Source organism: Tiliqua scincoides, chromosome 5 (assembly GCF_035046505.1).
Source record: "Tiliqua scincoides isolate rTilSci1 chromosome 5, rTilSci1.hap2, whole genome shotgun sequence".
Lineage (NCBI taxonomy): Eukaryota > Metazoa > Chordata > Lepidosauria > Squamata > Scincidae > Tiliqua > Tiliqua scincoides.
Genome location: NC_089825.1, coordinates 46281137 through 46299874, shown reverse-complemented (window position 1 = coordinate 46299874; position 18738 = coordinate 46281137). Strand labels below are relative to the sequence as shown.

At 43.6% G+C, this 18738-nt stretch overlaps 1 protein-coding gene across 4 annotated transcripts in view; it reads right to left on the bottom strand.

Moving 5' to 3' along the window:
• RBMS3 (RNA binding motif single stranded interacting protein 3) overlaps positions 1–18738 on the bottom strand; it is an 851530-nt gene that overhangs the window by 78098 nt on the left and 754694 nt on the right. For all 4 annotated transcript variants that reach the window (XM_066631436.1, XM_066631435.1, XM_066631437.1 and 1 more), the window contains 2 exons: positions 7084–7180; positions 1291–1341 (listed from right to left, as the gene is read on the bottom strand). In XM_066631436.1, the coding sequence (XP_066487533.1) occupies positions 1291–1341; positions 7084–7180 (148 nt within the window). The remainder of the gene's footprint in view (positions 1–1290; positions 1342–7083; positions 7181–18738) is intronic.

Sequence of the window (18738 nt, the reverse complement as noted above, 5' to 3'; positions counted from 1 at the left end):
TCTGGCTCTCCCAAACGTAATGATTCATCGACTACACAAAGCGTACTTTACTTTGTAATTCCCTTCCCATCATTTTAGGAGGAACAAAAACCAAACACCAAACTTTTCCCAAACAGCACACTTACTCACATAATACTGCAGAACCAATTGTACTGAATTTAGGGAGATTCCCTAAGGGTGCTTCCAGAATGAAGATGCTTTTAGCACACCTGACATCTGGAAGTCAGGTGGGGACTGGCCTAGTCCCCCTACTATTACAGATCAGGAAATTAAGGACTCAAACTTATCCAACTTTCTAGCACTGATGCAGCCATACCAATGGGGTATGCACTGCATCCTGCAGTAGGGGGGCAGTCATGGAGGCCTCCTGAAGGTAAAGGAATGTTTGTTCCTTTACCTCAGGGCTGCATTGCGGGTGGAATGCCCTGGAAAGTTGGACCAGCACTGGAAAGTTGGATAGGATTGGGCCCTTAGGTAGCAGTAATAGTTTGTGCCAAAAGATCCAGTTACTCCAGCTTTATTCTCAACTGGAGAACAAAGGTTAATCTGAGGACATTTTTTTGTCACCACTGGGCTGTGTCCTGGTACCAGATCCCCCCCTCTCCAGCCTTGTGACATCACTAGGCTTGACAACACCAGGCCACCTCAGACGTTTCCTGGTTTTGGATACATCTCACTTGTCAATGTAGATTTAGGGGTTAACATAGGTGCATATCCCCAAGTAACGGAATTCCCATAGATCTTTTGCACAACAGCTCTGTACCCCCATTTTTCTGGATAATGCTTTGCTTGAACCTGCTTTTAGAGCAAAAGTGAGCAGTGCAGTAACTTTTTGTCAAGAATCTCTTCATGTGGACTGATGGTGGTTAAAACTTCACTCCATATCTGTGTCTGGTATCAGGCAGAATTCTCCTCACCATTTGGGAGGATGACACAGGATGACCAAGCTACGTCTGGCACATAGAATTTACCTGGGTTAGCTTGATTGTTTATACAGGCTCAGAGTTATCCTGAACCTAAATCTTAACCTTACTGGTAAGCACGCTTTTAAAAATATAACAGCAGCTTTTACTACACAGGAACATAGGATATATATGCTCAAAACTCTCTTCTATTGCATCAGTTTTTGACTGCTTCATAGATGGTATCACTTCAATGAGCTCTCAGCGGACAGATGCCCATATAGAGATAAGGACCTCCTATTCGCTGTACAAAAAAAAAGCCAAAACAAAAACCCACCAATTCCCAATAAATAAGAAAACGTGTCAATGTGAGCAAAGGGTCACTTACTGTTGGTTGCATAACATATGACGGGTGAGGCATCCATGAAGTACTCTGAACCTGTGTATCAGAAAGCACTATATTAGCATGATGGTGTAACAAACAGCCACAACCTTGCTTTGAATAACAATATAGCAGAGACTGAGAACTTGGCATTTCAGTTTGGAAAATGCTGCTGCCCTCATTTTACATTTCAGAAAAGTCAAAAGAGTTTGATACTGACATATCAGATTTCCATCAGAGATTTGCATTTTTAAACCTTAAGTCCAGGTCCTCACTCATGGCTCTAAGGGCATGTTTGGACTTTTGTTGCTGTGGCTTGGATACAGCCTGCAAGCCACAGGGCAGTAATGATCCTCTGGCCGATCTTCTACCAGTCCGCCTAGCATAGAAGATTGTGGGTTGATGTGGGTAGGGAAGTTCATACAGAGGAATGTACCCTGCACAGTTTAGTACTAACAAGCAGTGGTGCACATTGAGACTTGTATGGAGACAGAATGCATATGCTTACATGGTTGTGTTAACCATTAGGTCTGCGGTTTTCAAACTCTCTGGGAGTTTGAAACCTGCAGTAAGTCTTTGCGGGGGCAGGGGGGAGGCAGCAGGGGCAGGAGGAAGGCAGTGTCACAATCCCCAGGATCACGTCGCTCAGGTGGCTGCAGGGACTGGGATGCACTCACCAGTCCCTGCAGCAGCCGTCCCTGTGCGCGGGGAGCCCTGCGCGAGCGCCTGCAGGGCGCCCCAGGTCAGGGAAAGGGAGAGTGGGGCAATCTGCTCTGCCTCTGCAAAAGCGGAAGTGGAGCGCAATCGCCCCACTCTCCCTTTCCCTGACCTGGGGAGCCCTGCAGGCACTCGTGCAGGGCTCCCCGTACACAGGGGCAGCTGCTGCAGGGACTGGTGAGTGCACCCCAGTCCCTGAAGCCCTGTCAGAAGGGAAAGTGGAGCGATCGTGCTCCGCTTCCAGTTTTGCGGAGTGGGGCACGATCGCTCCGCTTTCACTTTTTCTGACCTGGGGAGCCCTGCCGAAGGTTGCGCAGGGCTCCCCGCACCCCCGGGAGGCTGCAGGAGGCTTGAACAAGTGCACCCAAGCCCCTGCAGCCCCCCTGAGCGACGCAATCATGTGGATCGCGCCACTGTCTTCCCCCTGTCTCCTGACTGCCCCGCCCCTTAAGGGGGCAAAGGCCAGGACCCACAGTCTGGGGCCCCAGTTTGAATACCACTGCATTAGGTTATAGGCATGGTCTAGGGTTCTCAATCTGACTGACTTCCACCTTTTGAAGGAGCTAACACACCAACAACCTAATGACATACACTCTAGCAGATTAGAAAGGACTTTAAATAAAGTGGAACTGCAGAAAAGACATTCCTCATTCCTAGCACTAGCTTATAGCCTAGTTTGTTCAGGAAACATATTAAATGCTGCAATCCTAACCATACTTACCTGGGAGTAATGCCCATTGACTATAATGGGACTTAATTTTGAGTAGACATGCATACATTGTGCTCAAAATTGCATACATGAGCTTGTAGGAAGTAATCTATAAATTCAGATGATTAGGAAAAACAATTAACCAGCACACTCTCAAGAAAAAAAGTAGACATTCTGTGTTGAGCAGATCATCTTTAAAATAAAACACAGTTCAAAAGCTGATAAGTATTTGTCCAAACAGCCCAAATTAACTGTATCAGTAGAAACTTCCAAGTTCAGTGGTTTTTTCATCAACTTTCCCAACCTCTCCACTGGTAATTTCCTCAACTTTAGATAGGATAATCATTTTTGCTACATGTAGAATAAGTGCTGTTTAGAATACAAAAAGGCTTCACTTACTTGATGCAATTTCAAGTATACTACAAGCTTTTCAACAAGCACAACTAGAAATGTTTGATTTTAAGTTCAACTCAGGACACTCAAGCCAGGTCAGGCAAGCCTTTAAGATCAACGTACCAATTTTTTTTTAGTTTGGTTCAGTCTGTTGCTTATTCAGCAGAGGACCTACAATAAGACAAACATTTAATAGAGGACCATAGTCCTCTGTAGCTTGAATGCTGTGTGCCATGGTTTATTAGGGGGATCATATACTATATCACATCTCATGGTGTAGTCCTTGGGAAACAAACTGGAGCTCTGTTTCCTTAGTTCCTCTGGAAGTGGAGTGATGATGTTGTCAGGTGGAGCCAGGGCCAGTCTAAGCCCTCCCACTGCCTGAGGCAACATGTCCCCACATCGCTTCATTTCCCCCAGATGCCACTTCGTGGCATGGATCAGGCAGGTAAGTAGACTCAAGAGAGAGGGTGGGCTCCAAATCACATTGTAAGCACCAAGTCTGTGAGGAGAGGTGATCTGGGGCACGGCAGATTTTTTTCTCCCTCATCTTCTTGCAGCATGGCTGGAAGGAGAAGGGGGAAAAATCTCTTTCCCTTTTAACAGGTTTAAACTTTAAAGGGAAGTTTAAATGATCACCTGAGTATGGAGCAAGGGGAGGTGGTAACAGAGCGCACCAGACTCGTGCAGCATTTAAAGTTTAAAAGGACACAGTCCTTTTAAAGGTTAAACCTCACGTGAGGATGGAGCATGAAAAGGAAACGGGATGATCCTATTCCTGCTTGGGGTTAGCAGGCAGCAATCAGATCAATGCAGCTAGAAGGGAGGCAGTGGCAGACTTGGGGTGAAGGGTGCTCTGAATCCTCCACTCCTTCCAACAGCCACCTGGATGTAAGCTGCATCATGTGGCTCTATGGTCAGGTCAGCCATGAGTGGAGCACTGTCTGCTGTTGAAGCTGAGGAAAAACTAGGCAGTGAACTGCAGCCAGTCCAATAATAAAGTATGGTAAAAGCCATCAACTGCCAACTGGGGATACTGCAGACTCTGCTTTTAAAATTCCCAGTTGGGTTTGCAGGGACTGGAAAGGCTCAGTTGTCACAGTGTTGTTCCTTTGGGTCAAAATGGGGGCTGAACTTACACAGCCATGGAGCTCTCCTCCCCTACCCCATCTTGAAATCGGCTAAAGCTCCATGCTGCAAGTATACCTTCTCCCCTATTCTTCCATGAGGCATGATTACTTTCCTCCTCTGCCGCACCACTCTCTGTGCTTCTATGCTCTTCTAGGGAAGAGATGGAAAGGAAGGACATTTCTCCAGGCAAAAGCCTAGAGACCACTAAGGTGACAGTGGAAATCAGTGGAGACAACAGACTGTGCCATTGAGAGAATCCTTGAAATGTGGTGGCGGGAGAGGTGATTTGATTCCATCTTGGTAGGAGAGAGATCCTGGCAGGCGGTGCAACTAGCAAGTCAGAGACATCAGACAAGGGAGGGAAGAGGAAGACCCAAGGGGTTATGAGGCAGAGGATATTCCTTGCGTGAGCACACATGTGGCTGGTTGTCTGGCTGGACAGCCACTGTTGGAGGGTGGCAGAAGGCTGCTAAGTAGTGCAGCAGCCTCTCAGCACCATTCCATTTTGAAACATGAAGACTCAACCCAACCACTCTTTATGCATAGTCTGAAGACTAAGAGTCCAATCCTATCCACACTTTCCTGGGAGTAAGCCCCATTGACTCTAATGGGACTTACTTCTGAGTAGACATGCATAGGATTGGGCTCTGTTGCGGCAACTGGTCTTGGGCTCTAACTGGTCACCTGTAAAGTGGCCGGGTAGGAATTTTTTCTTTACTCCAAGGCTGGCTGTCTGAGTAGGGTTTTTCGACTACCCCAGACTGTGCACATGGCTGGTTCCAGATAGGCCATTCCTGGAAGGATAGTGTGGAGCAGGAAGGAGGGATAGAGACCTGGTATCTGTCTTTAGGCAACCAAGAGGGAACAACTTGGTGAGGGAACAACTTGAACAGGCCTCAAGTGGCTTTCCAGTATGGAGATGTAGGCTGGTAAACCCTCAGGCTTGAATTGTGACACTGGCCTTAGAGGCTGCTTGGCTTTGGCCTGCAGAGTAATTCAGCTTCTTTGGCCCCCTTTCATAGGGGTTGGTGGTGAGGGAGCTGGGAGGGAAAGCAAGGTGAACCTAGGTTCAGACCCAGGGAGGCTACTGGCAGGTAAGTGTCCCCTCCAAATTAGGTGCCCACACAGAGGAATGGTATTATATCATAGGCAGGACCGGCTGCATTTACAAATTGCTGTCTGGTTAAAAAAATCAATAACCACATCTCTGAATTTTTTTACCAAAATCTTTGTGTCGGATGTGTTTATGTGGGATGATACCTGGGCAAGACATAGTTCATTAGAATTAAAATATAAATTCTTTTACCACAGAAATCCAAAAGAGTGTTCCATGCAAGCATTTTAGCTCATCTTTTTCTTGCATTTGTTGGTGAAAAACATCTAGGGCCAGAGGTTAGCAGCCATTTGGCACCTGTACGTACAAATTCTCAGTACTCATACATAATAAAGTTATGTTAATTTTCAGGTGTTCATAAATGCAGTGATTCTCAAACAATGGGCAAACACTCTCAGAAGAATTTCCAATTTTGCTTGCAAACAGTGCCATCTTGGGATGAAAGAGGTACCCTTTCTTTCAACAGAAACTTTGCTTTTCAAGTTATTCTTCTACCTTGGGCACTCTCTGAGAAACGCTTCTGAAAGGCGAACATCAATGTATCCTCTTATTTTTCTCTCTTTGGATTTTCATCTGTTTAAAAGTATACTTCATCAAGCATTTTCTTCTGTATTTAAATGACTCTTTTCTTGAAACATTTGGAAGTATCCTTTAAAGTTTCCACCTGTTCCTTTTCTGCTATTTTCTGGTATTTTCTGTGCTTCCTCCTCTTGGTCCTAGTTGCTAAATTCCCTTTTCCTGATCCTTATTCCAGAAAATCTGGAATACATTTACAACACAGAAGCTTCCGAAACAACAGCTGTTCCCTTTCTTCTAGCCCAGGGGTGTCAAATATAAGGACTATAGGTCGGGTGCAGCCCGCAGAAGCTTACACTGTGGCCCTGCTTTGCCAGTGCTGAATAGGATTGGGTTGCCCAGCAGCCATCTATTGTATGGGTAAATTCCCATACAAAATTCAACATTGAAAGTAACTGGAGTGAAGTTACTTGCGTTTTATATTAACAAACAAGTTTGCTTGCATTTTATATTAATGGACCTAATTCAGCTATGAAAAGAACGGCAATTCCTTAGTGAAGATATATTTATAACAGACAGAATTTGTCACTGCACATATCTAACAAGCAAACAAAAACATCTTGTGAAATTAGGCATTAGGACAGTAAGGAGCTTGAACAACATATGCCAACAGTAGAGACTTCAATGCACAGACATGTGACAAAATGTAGTTTACAACCATTTAGCTGCTCACTGCATGTGAAAGTTGCAATGGAAGTATGAGTGTAATGACAAAGTTACTTTGTTGCAAGGTACCTTTACAGGGACACTTAAAAGTACCTTTCATTGGGCAAACAGAACAAGCTCAGAGCAAAAGATTAAATCTGATGTATACAAGAGAAGCTTCATGTAAAATTCTACTTGTGCTAAAAGAAAACAAAAATTAAGTATGATAAACTCTGGGTGGTATTGATTAAAAATTAAAACATGCACCTCTTTCTGAAATGTTGATTGAAACATGACAAATGCAGGACAGCTCTTGTTCTTAGAGTACCCTCAAAACCAGAAAAAAACCTTAGAAACCTGGACAAACATGTGCTTACATGCTAGCTAAACAAGTTACAGAATACCACAGTTGAAGCGTGCAGCTTTGCACCATATTTTCCTCTCTTTATGTTTCATTAACATGCAAATCACAAGCACTGAGGGGATATATGAGGCACATGCAATTCCAACATACCTGATATGTGGAGACAGGGGAAGCAGCAATGAATGGCGTGATAGATGTCTGTGGAATCATGCGGTTTGTTGCAATACTGTACGGTGAGGAATAAAATCTGCAAACAGAAAACAAAAGGAATATTCTTGAGGTGGTGGACTGACATGTTGCAGTGAGCCATAGGCCATTAGCAGCCAGAGATAAATGGGAGTTCTGGCAAATTAATTCTGATAGTGTCTTTCCAAACTGCATTGTTATGGTGCTTGTTTCTTTTTAATGTGCTAAAGTTTTGAATCCTGGCTAAAGTGTTCGGAGAACAACAAAGTGTTTCTTTGATTAACAGTTTAGGCTTTACTGGAACAGAATGTCCCTCTGCCGCTCAGTGTGGACCTTACTACCATCTGTGTCTGGTGCCTCTTCAACCAGTGCAAAGGCACAGTACCTGCCTGTGCTGGCCCCCATGCTGGCATCTGTCTCTACCTGGTTGCCGTGATGTGCTTTACGGCACTTTTGCTACAGTCATTGCTGGGGCATTGTGCTGAAGGCCAATGTTGTGGACATGATGGATTGGGCTGTTAATTTGTATCAAGCCCAGCCCTGATAACTCCAGTACTGTGGGTTCTGGAACTGTTATGCTTCAGGTTTGTCACAAAATGGGATGTGACTTCAGCCTGTGGTTCTCAGTACTTGTACACAGAGAATACAACCCTTTTGTAGAAAGCAGAAGAACAGGTATGTTTGAAATGTGATCAAGTAGAGGGCAAGATATTCTAACCAGATGAATTTAAAGCCTCCCATCAGATAGAGACGAACCAATTAAGAATGAACTATTGTTCAATCAAGAACAAATTGGATTATGGCATTTTGTTTCTTGTGACATCAACTCTACACTGTAGGGGCATCAATAAGAAAGACCTCTTTTTGTTAAAAGCAATGAACAGTGAGAGGTTAAGGGGGGGGAAATTGGCAAGAACTCAGCTTGAGTTCTAAATGTTGCTGCTCCATAAGGCCCCTACATGGCAGGTCTTTCACCAGGTTGTGAAAGTTGTCTTTTTTATCAGGCATTTGGCCTGAGCCTGAATTGCATTGTTACTCCACTTTTGCTGTCTGTACTGATTTATTCTGTTGGCTGCACTGCATATTTTTCTTTAGTTGTGCTTTATAAGGTTCACTTTATTGTTTTTAAAATAGTAAAACTGTTTTGAAGGGCTGGCAGAAAAGCAACTTATAAATATTATTTACACAAATGTGTATATTTTCCCCCTTTCTCCCCCTCTTTTCTGCAGAATTCTCGAATTGAAAGGGATGTTAAACAGTAGTTTTACATTATATTACGGACTTGTCCGTGAACAACTAAAGACTAAATCAACCCTTGAAAGGGAGGAAAACTGCTAAATACTGAAGAAGAAAAAGAGAGAATGAAAAGAAAGCAGTATCTTCAAGAAACTCATATTAAAAAGAGTTGATGTACATTTATTGATCCGGTTTGAACAGAGAAAGTGCATGCGGCATCGGTAGCATGGAAATCTTTAGCAAGGGTGTAACTATCATGAGATCAAGGGTTGGCTATGCTGAGTGCTGACTAACACCCATCTGGCTGAACTGACCACTAAATCCCTTGAACCCAAGGCACCACTGGGGATGGGTGGTGGCAACATAGGGAACCGAGAGCAAGCCTTTGTCGTAGGGTCCTCAGCAACCTGGCATTTACAATGGCCATATTCACATTGTCCTTCTTTACAAGCCATTCAAGCCAAGAACACTGTATTATTGATAAATATATATCACTGCAAAAGCAAAAGCTACAACAGCATGGTAAGTGGAACCTTAGGATGCATATATGCCTGAAGTCAATTTTTTAGAAGTCATTTCTGATGAGGCTAGATAGATATTGAGACAAACCAAAGACGAAGAGCCCAATCCTATGAATGTCATAGAAGTAATTCAATGTCATACAAGTGTTTCACCACCTGAGACTGCCTTATGGAGTTGTAAATGCATCTCCTGCAGCATGCAAAGCCACGTGCTGCCAGAGTGCCATTGGGGGTGGGGGGGCCTGGAATGGCCCCAGACATGACAACAGCTTCATGGCCAAGGTAAGCCAGTGTGGGGCAGGGCGGGTAGAAAAGGGGTGGGGAACCAGGGGGCAAAGGTGGATGGGTTCAGAGGCAGCGGTATACACTGAATCCAAACCCCCCTTCCTCAACTCAAACTCCAAACCCCCTTCCTCAACTCAAACTCCAAACTTGCACTAGTTATTTCACTGGCACAGGTCTGAATAGGCCTGTCCATGCTTTAAAGGCTTACACCTGGATAAGGAAATAAATGTTTCTTTATCCGGAGGAGACCTTCTGCCCTCCCCCCCGCAGGATGTAGCTCAGGCTGTATTGCGGGGGAAGGAAGCATAGGATTGGACTGTAAGCCTTTTAGAGAAACTTGCCACCAAATACTATAGGAGTGCCCCCTTATCCATGAAGGTTCCATTTTGGAACCCCCACTCCCTGGTGGATAGATGAAACCACGGATATGCGTGAATGACTGTCCCACAGTTTGGGAAGCTGACCCCCTGGGCTTCCCTGGGCCTCCCAATGCCTTATAAGTTTCTCCATAAAATCGATGTCACATGTTTTCAACTCTAAAGCTCAGTCTGAGCCCAGCATAGACTGGGGATGGACATCTCCGGCCCCTGCTGAGCTGAGGCTCCCTCACCTCCAAATGGTGTGGGGAGGAGGTCCTGGACATGATCCACAGATAGCTAAATCCACACGTACAAGATCTGCAAGTATGGACACCCCCGTATATGAAATTCTGCAATGAGTTGTTAATATGAATACAATCAATACTTACTAACACAATCAAAGCAAATCATAGCATAGATAATATCTGAAAAGCTGCTTAAATGATTTTGATTATTCAAAAGGGGTAAGATCAGTCTAACCAGAATCACACAGATCTATCTTGGCCCTGAATGAGATTTTAAAATATTGACTGTAGTTATGTTAAGAAGCTTGATGGTGTAATTGATAGATATACAGATAATCAGTTAAGACGTTTATTCAGGGAAGCAAACTACCTACTAGTACAAAAAGATTAGTCTTGCTAATAAAGTTTCATTGTTCTGAAAAACATTTTTATGCTTTTCTAGGTGCTGAGAAAGTATTTGGAAATATTTGATACAGTTTAAAGATTCATCCATTGGATCATGTTTAAGTATAATGGAGCTTCTACTAAAATACAGATTTACAGTTATTTCCCAAATGATTTTACTTTGTTTAGAAGCAAAGGACAGAGAGATGTTCATAGCCCCCACTACTGACTGCACTGACAATTGTAATAGCAATATGGATATAAGGTGTATTGGTAGGACAAAAGAGGTTTAAAATAAATCTGTATGCAGTTTATGTAGACTGCTTTACCAATACTGAAGTGCTCTTTGAAGAATTGTTTTTCTTACAGCAACACAGTTATATCTCCCCTTACAATTGAATGGCTCTAAACTTGTCAGATGCTAAAGGTAGAATGTTTGATTCCTTAGAAAGATGTAAGCTATTGGGTAATTGTGCCAGGGTGGATCTAAATTCAGTAATAGACTATAGGCATAACAACTTAATTAATGGCATTATAAAAGATTAGAATGCCAAACAAAACTTGCCCTGCTGTGATCTGGCAGAATATCAAGCATAACTGTATGCAATATCAGAAAAGCCTGATAGCTAAAATATATGCTATGATTGGAACTGAATACTATACCCAGTACATACTTTTTTCACAAAACCAGAGTGAAGAACCAGCATAGTAATACCTTGAATGTGACTTGGTAAAAGAATTGGAAACATTCTTTCATAGCAACAGCAAGTGTAAACATGAAGGAAAAGCATTATAAAATCATTCCTTTGATTTGTATGAAATCATTGCATTCCACATTAAATAAAATGTCCAATTTAAATAATCACAACTGTTGCAGCTGTGAACATACTAAGGTAGAAGACCACATAGAAGGCAGATTTTATGCACATATTTTGGATTTGTCTATCAACCTACATTGGATATAAACCTTAAATATAATTCAAAACATTATACAATGGTCTTTAGGAGTAGATCCTGTTGTGATGCTTCTCATCTATCATGAACAACTGAATAATAAAGATCTGGAAATGGCAATGTGTTTACTTACTGCAACTGATATGTCCATACTGGAAAAAGATTGATCAGCCGTGATTATTGACTAGAATACATTGACTGGGACATTATGCTTTACGTCTGTTTATTAGCTTCGTCCATATGAGAAAATGTAGATGAGACTGTGCAAATGTTGTTTTAATTAATTGTTTACAAGAATGGTAACAGTGACATTGGGTGCATTCCTAACCAACTTTCCAGAACCGAGATAAGGGCAATGCAACTCTGAAGTAAGGGAACAAACATTGCCTTACCCTGAAGAGGTTTCCGCTACTGCCCTGCAACTGCAGGATGCAGCACATGCCCCACTGGCACAACTATGCCAGTGCTGGAAAGTTGGTTAGGATTGTACCCATTGTTAATTTATATAAGGGGTTGTATCCTAAAGTTGTAATCCTGTACAAACTTACATGGAAGTAACAACATAATCCTATGTGTTCAGTTCAGAGGGACTTACTCCTAGGGTCGCCCAGAAAGTAATGCACCACATTTTTTTTCTCAGCCTACAGTAATGGTACGAATGCGAAACTTTAGATATACATTATTTGAGTTTTCAGGAGTGTGCACACAAATTTTTGGTTTCTTCAGACAGATAGCGTAGCTGCAGCAGTGTTTCGAAATGGCGTCTGTAAGTGATGTGCGTTACAAGCAGCGTGTCGTCATTGAATTTCTCACTGCAGAGAAAGAAACTGTTGGGAACATTCACAAACGTTTGTGTACAGTTTATGGAGAATCTGCAGTCGACAGAAGTATGGTTAGTCGCTGGGCACAGAGGGTGAGGCCATTAGAAGGCGGTTCGGCAGAGCTCCAAGATTTGCAGCGTTCGGGGCGGCCATCCATGGCTCTCACACCTGACAAGACGCAGCTTACTGATGAGCTCATTTGTGAGGACCAACGCATAACGACTAGGCAGTTGGCGCTGAAGCTGTCAATCAGCAAAGGAAGTGTGGATGCCATCATCCGTGCTCTTGATTACTCAAAAGTGTGTGCACGATGGGTTCCGCGCTGTCTTACGGTGAACCACAAATCTCTCAGAAAAAACATTTCTTCTGAGTTGCTGAAACATTTTGAAGATGAGGGGGAAGCGTTCTTGTCCAAAATTGTGACAGGTGATGAAACCTGGGTTCACCATTTTGAGCCCGAAACAAAACGACAGTCGATGGAATGGCGTCATCCTCAATCTCCACAGAAGAAAAAATTCAAAGCAACTGCTTCCACCGGTAAGGTCATGATCACTGTGTTTTGGGACTGTGAGGGCGTCATACTCATTGATGTGATGCCAAGAGGCAGCACCATTAATTCTGAAGCTTATGTGAAGACATTAACCAAACTCAAGAAGCGCTTCCAGTGACTTCGGTGCCATAACAACCCAGGTGAATGTTTGATTCAACATGATAACGCTCGGCCTCACACAAGTTTGAGGACTTCGGAACACATCACTAAACAGGGTTGGACTGTGTTACCCCATCTACCCTACAGCCCTGACCTAGCTCCCTCAGACTTCCACTTGTTTGGGCTATTAAAGGATGCCATTCATGGAAGACATTTTGAGGATGACGAAGAGGTGATTTGCACAGTGCAGAAATGGCTTCGTGACCAGAACAAGGAGTGGTACCGACAGGGCATACATGCCCTTGTGTCTCGCTGGAGGAAGGCCATAGAACTGGACGGAGATTACATGGAAAAATAGGGAGTGTAGAAGAAACATCATTCTTTCTTGTGTGTAAGTTTCATTGTGTTCAATAAATAATTGTTGAAGAAAAAAAATGTGGTGCATTACTTTCTGGGCGACCCTCGTACTTAGGTGTTTTGGAAATTGCAGCCTACAATACAATTTGAGGAATGTCTACTCAGAAATAGGTTGAGCGATGCTTACTGTCAAATAAGTGTATCTAGGATTGCAGCGTAACGACCCAATATTATGAACACACTGTGCTGCTAGAAATTGTGTTCCAGTGGCACAGTATGCCTTATGGCTGTCACAAATGGTGACATGCCATTTTGCATCTTTTGAAAACCCTCTTTATGTTTTTCTGCCAAGCTTCTCTCTTCCTTATTCACCTTTCTTTCCCATTTTGGCATATCTTTTTTGGTTAGATTTTTAATAAACTGTTTTATTAAAAGGCGTGCCCCTGGCATCCAAGGGTTCTGTTCTGGAACCCCACATGATTCTGAAATTGCAGTTACCAGGGTACACCCCCTCACCCTCCAGAGGCAATGTCCATCCGCGGCTTCTGCTGGGTTCAGACTGAGCCTTAACATTAAAAAAAAGTGACTTCTGTTTTCTCCATGAAACCGGAAGTGATGTTTAAAATGTCTTACAAGGCATTAGGAGGCCTAGCAAAGCCCTCAATTTCATGGAGAAACCTGAAGTCACAATTTTTTTACTTTAAGGTTCAGTCTGAGCCCAGCAGAAGCTGTAGATAGACGTGCCTGACCTCTGCTGTGCACAGAAAACCCTCCAGAGTCAAGGGGAGGAGAAACCCCCTCACATCCAGAGAGGTCACATAGGGGGGTTATGAACCCGATCTGCAGATAAGTGAATCAGTGGATATGGGATCCGCAGATATGGGAGCTCCCTGTATTTTAACCCTGGGTCTGTCTGGTCCCTGGTACAGGAAGTACAATGGAATGTCATGCCCCCTTGCTCTGCAGGTGCTACTGTAAGAGTGATTTGGATAGGAACTGCTGAGGTTCTGTATTTTCCTGGTAGGGTTTTTTGCCCAGATAACCCCCTTCTGTCCGGCTTGATCACCTGGGCTGGTGGCAGCCCACTAAGCTTTTCCCTATTTAGCTGCATGCCTAAATAGGGGAAAGAGGGGAGAAGGAAGGGAGTGTGCATGTTAACTACTAAGCACTACTGCCCTGCTTCAGCCTGCAAATGCTGAAAGTCCCCTCCCTCCACTATGAGAACATGCATGAGATTTTACTATAAGTCTAATCAGTGATGACCAACAGCCCCATACGATGCATGTCTACTCAGAGATAAGTCCCATTAGAGTCAATGGGGCTTACTCCCAAGTAAGTATGCACAAGATTGCAGCCTGAGGAAGTTAATCATGACTAAGGTCCACAGAAACCTAAGTATAGATGAAATCAATGGCATTTAGACCTGACTAGAGGAATTTAGACAACTAACTAAACTTGGGATATTTGCAATGTGGTTTCTTTGTTTTAACTTAGGAATTTAAAATTAAAGCCTTGAAACAAGAAAGCAAGCAGGGACTCAGAGGGATGGGTGTCAACTGCAGAGAAGAAATGTGACAAAATTTTGTTTTCAGTAATCCAAATAAGATTTTAAAATAGCCATGGCATTTACTTATCAACTTATTATATTTATTTTGTACCGAATATTTTGTATTAATAAATTGCCTTTCTAACTCTATACCAGTACTTGTATCTCCATGGCAACATGCTGGAAAGCGACAGCGGATATCTGCACATTCCTTTTTCCGTACGGCCAGTTCAGCTTGGCAATGCAGATTCCATGGCTTTCACTTGCAAAACAAGCTTGGTAGCATTTTGCAGGTGTCCCATTTATGAGGCAACAAATGAGGACATGGATGCAATTTATGTTCCACCGGTGCTCAGTGGGGATCAGGCATGGGTCTTTTATTGGAAACAAAGGGGCTTCTGAACGCATTTACACTTGCAGGATTCAGGAGTAGTGTTGGTGAACTGCATATACAGGTGGAGCCTGTTTATCTAAGGATTTTATATCTGTGGACCTGGTTCAACGTGAGTCCCCCGGAAGCATGTTGAGCTAGACTTGGTCCAACCTGAATCCTCTAAAAGTGATTAGAGCTGTGCTCTGGTCGACTCCAGAGGGCTTTCTGAAGCCCACAGAGGCCTGGCATGTCCACCCACAGACTCTGTGGGCTTCAGAATGGCCCTTATGGGCAAAAAAATGCTACTTCCAATTTCACTTGGGAAACTGGAAGTGATGTTTTTATGCCATTTAATGCAACATCACTTCCAGTTTCCTGAGGGAAATTGGAAGTAGCATTTTTTTTTTTTTTGTCCATAAGGGCCATTCTGAAGCCTGCAAAGGCTGTGGGCACACATGCATGACCTCTGCAGGTTTCAAAAAGCCCTCTAGAGGTGACCAGAATGCAGCTCTGGTTGCCTTTGGAGGATTTAAAGGTCCAAAACAACGGATTTCATTATTCGCAGTTTTTTGTTTCCGAGGGAGTCTGAGAACAGATCCGCAGATACCAAGGCCCCACCTGTATATTTCTCAACACTGCTATGTTGACCTCTTGGACTGACACAAGTTCCTTTTTTTACAGAAGAGCCAAGGCAAACTGTGCATGCTAAATCCATTCTGGACTGCCACCTGCAGTTTACAGGGACTCTGTGGGAAAATGTAATGTGTATAACCAAAGCTCTTAAGTACCCAGCCCTTAACCATGCATTTTTGCCCTTTCCATTCTACTCTTTTGCATCGCTCTGATGCGGATACTTCACTCTAATGAGAAAAAACACTGCCACTCAACATAAGAACCACTGTTAGACTGTTGCGGATTAAAAAGAAAGAACACAGAGTGGAGGGAAATTGTCCTACTTGATCCTGCAACATTGCTTCTCAAAAATAAGCTCTTCATGAATCCAATCACATTTGCCACTACATCAGCAAAAAAGGCTTGCTTAAGGAAAGATGTTGGAAGACAGCTGGCCATTTCCTGTTCAGCTAAAGAGGTGCAGTTATCTGAAAAGTCTGTAAAATACACACTTCTAGCAACAGGCTTGGAAATTAAACTTGTAAAACAGATGCTCTAGGAATGTATATATTGATCCCAACCCCTCACAGGCCCAATCTTCCCACCCTCTGCCCCATCTCCTCCCCATTCTACCCTTCCCCTTCCTGTTCCACTCCCTCTTCCCCTGCCCTGTTCTACCACCTATAACTAGGTTTACCTGCTCTAGTGGAGCTCCCAAAATCCATCAGCACATGTGAAAAGGCTCCGGCCCTGCTAGCAGTTTGTGCTGCTGCAAAGCACTTTACAGATGTTTTGCAGCAGCCTGCACCAGCGGCGCACATGTTGCACTAGCATTAATCTTCCTTAGGATTGGGCAGTAAGATAGACTAAGTACTTGTAGATACTGATACAACTTTCTAAGCTTTAAGCAGTACAATAAAACATTTTCTTGTATGTGCACAGTTCAATTCAGAGCGCAATCCTAACCCATTTTCCCGCACTGACATAAGGGCAATGCAACTTCAAGGTAAGGGAACAAACATTGCCATACCTTGAGGAGGCCTCTGTAACCCCCCAACTGCAGGATGCAGCACATGCCCCAATGCCAATGCTGGAAAGTTGGTTAGGACTGTGCCCTTAGAGTGGTAAGGCTTAGCATGTCACAAAACCCTTTATCTAACCAAATGTTCTATATAATTTGAAAGCTTTGGTTGGTGTTTCCATCAGCTCAAAAACTTGCATAACCCTCTTTCAACAGAAGACGGTAATATTTCTTGGATGTATATTCCACTTTTCAGAAACATAGTCAAAGTGACTTTGACAGAGCTGTAACACTAAGGGTGTAATCCTAACCCCTTATGTCAGTGCTTTCCAGCACTGGCATAAAAGGCAATGCAGCACTGAGATAAGGGAACAAACATTCCCTTACTTTGAGGAGGACTCCATGAGTGACACCCAACTGCAGCACATGTCCCATTGGCACCGCTATGCCAGTGCTGGAAAGCACTGATATAAGGGGTTAGGATTGCGCCCTAAGAGTGCAATCCTAACCTTGAGATAGGTTGGCGCAATTCCCCTGCACAGGTCTTTGAGTGTCACAAATGTGCCGTAAAGCAAATTTGCGATGACTTGGGAGTCAGGTAGGGTGGAGTGAGGATGTGCACCAGCCTCCTGGTGCTGAATCCATACCAACTGGAGGTATGTTTATGCTGGCAGCAGACCACCAGAGCAGGGGTTTGGGGAGGATGAGAAAAAGCATTTCACGGGTGCTCCGGGGCAGGGGGAAGGCAGGCGGCAGGCAAGTGGGCTGCTGAGTGGGCCAGGCCCAGGTGGGGGGTGGTACTAAGATCCAGCACTTAGGCAGAATCCTAACCCTCCCCTCAGGCAGTCCAGTCTTACACTGGGCTGCCCAGATCTGCTCCACCTCTTTAGGTGGTGCAGATCCAAGTAGCCCCATAGGGGCAGCTGCCCTGCAACACAGGCTAGGGGGAATGAATTCCCTTACTCCTAGTTGTGCTGCAACCTGGCCCAGCCCTGTCCTGGATGCAGTGCAGGCCAGCCAGCCTGCTGTTCCAGGGCAAGTTAGGATTGGGCTGTAAACCAGAATTAAATCTTGATATTACTGGCTTGATATTACTAGCAAGATCTTGGATGTATTACCCCTGCTTCCCTTCTCCGCCTGCATGAGGAAAAGACATTTGCAGGTTCCACTCCTGTTTTAAAAACAAAGCAAGATTTTTCATTATGCCTGATACCTTGGCTTATTCACAAAATGTGGTATGAACAATTCGGAATATGCTGCTTTTGGACTCAGTGAGAAATCCCAGTTTATTTTGAACTGAAAATGGAAGCTGCAAATGTTCTCCTCTTGTGTGTTCAGGGAAAGAGGAGTTTGCAGGTTGTGCTAGTAAGAACATAAGAAGAGCCCTGCAGAGTCAGGCCAAAGGCCCATCTAGTCCAGCTTCCTGTATCTCACAGTGGCCCACCAGATGCCTAAGAATCCACCAGATGCCTCAGGGAGCCGTAGCATGCTAAGTCATAGTTTAATTGTGGTTTAATCATAGTTTTTTGTATTGCCTAAACCTGGTTGCTACATCCACTGACAAAGTTTTTTGGGATGAAGGGTGCTCAGCTTCTCCTACCACAAAGAAATTTCCCTCCAAGTGTATTGAAAACACCCATTAGTATTCACTTTTTAGAAAAAAAAAACCTCCATGCAAACTGCCAAGTACAAGTGCTGTTAGGTGTTCACATGTCAACAAAATCATGCACATCTTATAAAAGCCCAAACAAAGTCAGATGTGTAAACTCACACCCAACAACAACTACCCCGATACTCACCTATAAGTTGATCTCAGATAAATCAAGGGCAGGTTTTGAGCCTCAAATCATGGAATTTTCTATGACCCTTGAACAAGTCAGGGGTTAAACTTAGGGGTGTGTCTCACTATAGATTTGTCTGATTTTACCTAAGGCCAGGTCCTGAAAAATAACCTACCAGTAAATGTTACCTAAGAACTGTTCAGTTTCTAAAGTATAAATATATAGTAAAAGATCATAAGATGCATTTTTATTCATTAACTTTTTAAAATTCTGCTCTTCACAGCCTTTTTGTAAACACTATCAGAGTAAGTGCACTGTAAACAACATACCAGTTCAACCATTAATCAAATCCTTCTTTCAGGTGCCTGGTGTGTTAAGCCAGAGGCTCTATATATAATATACAACATATAACACATTCCTGGGAGTATGCAATTCAATTCACAGTGGAGAGACAAAGAATGACTGTGAGCAGGTG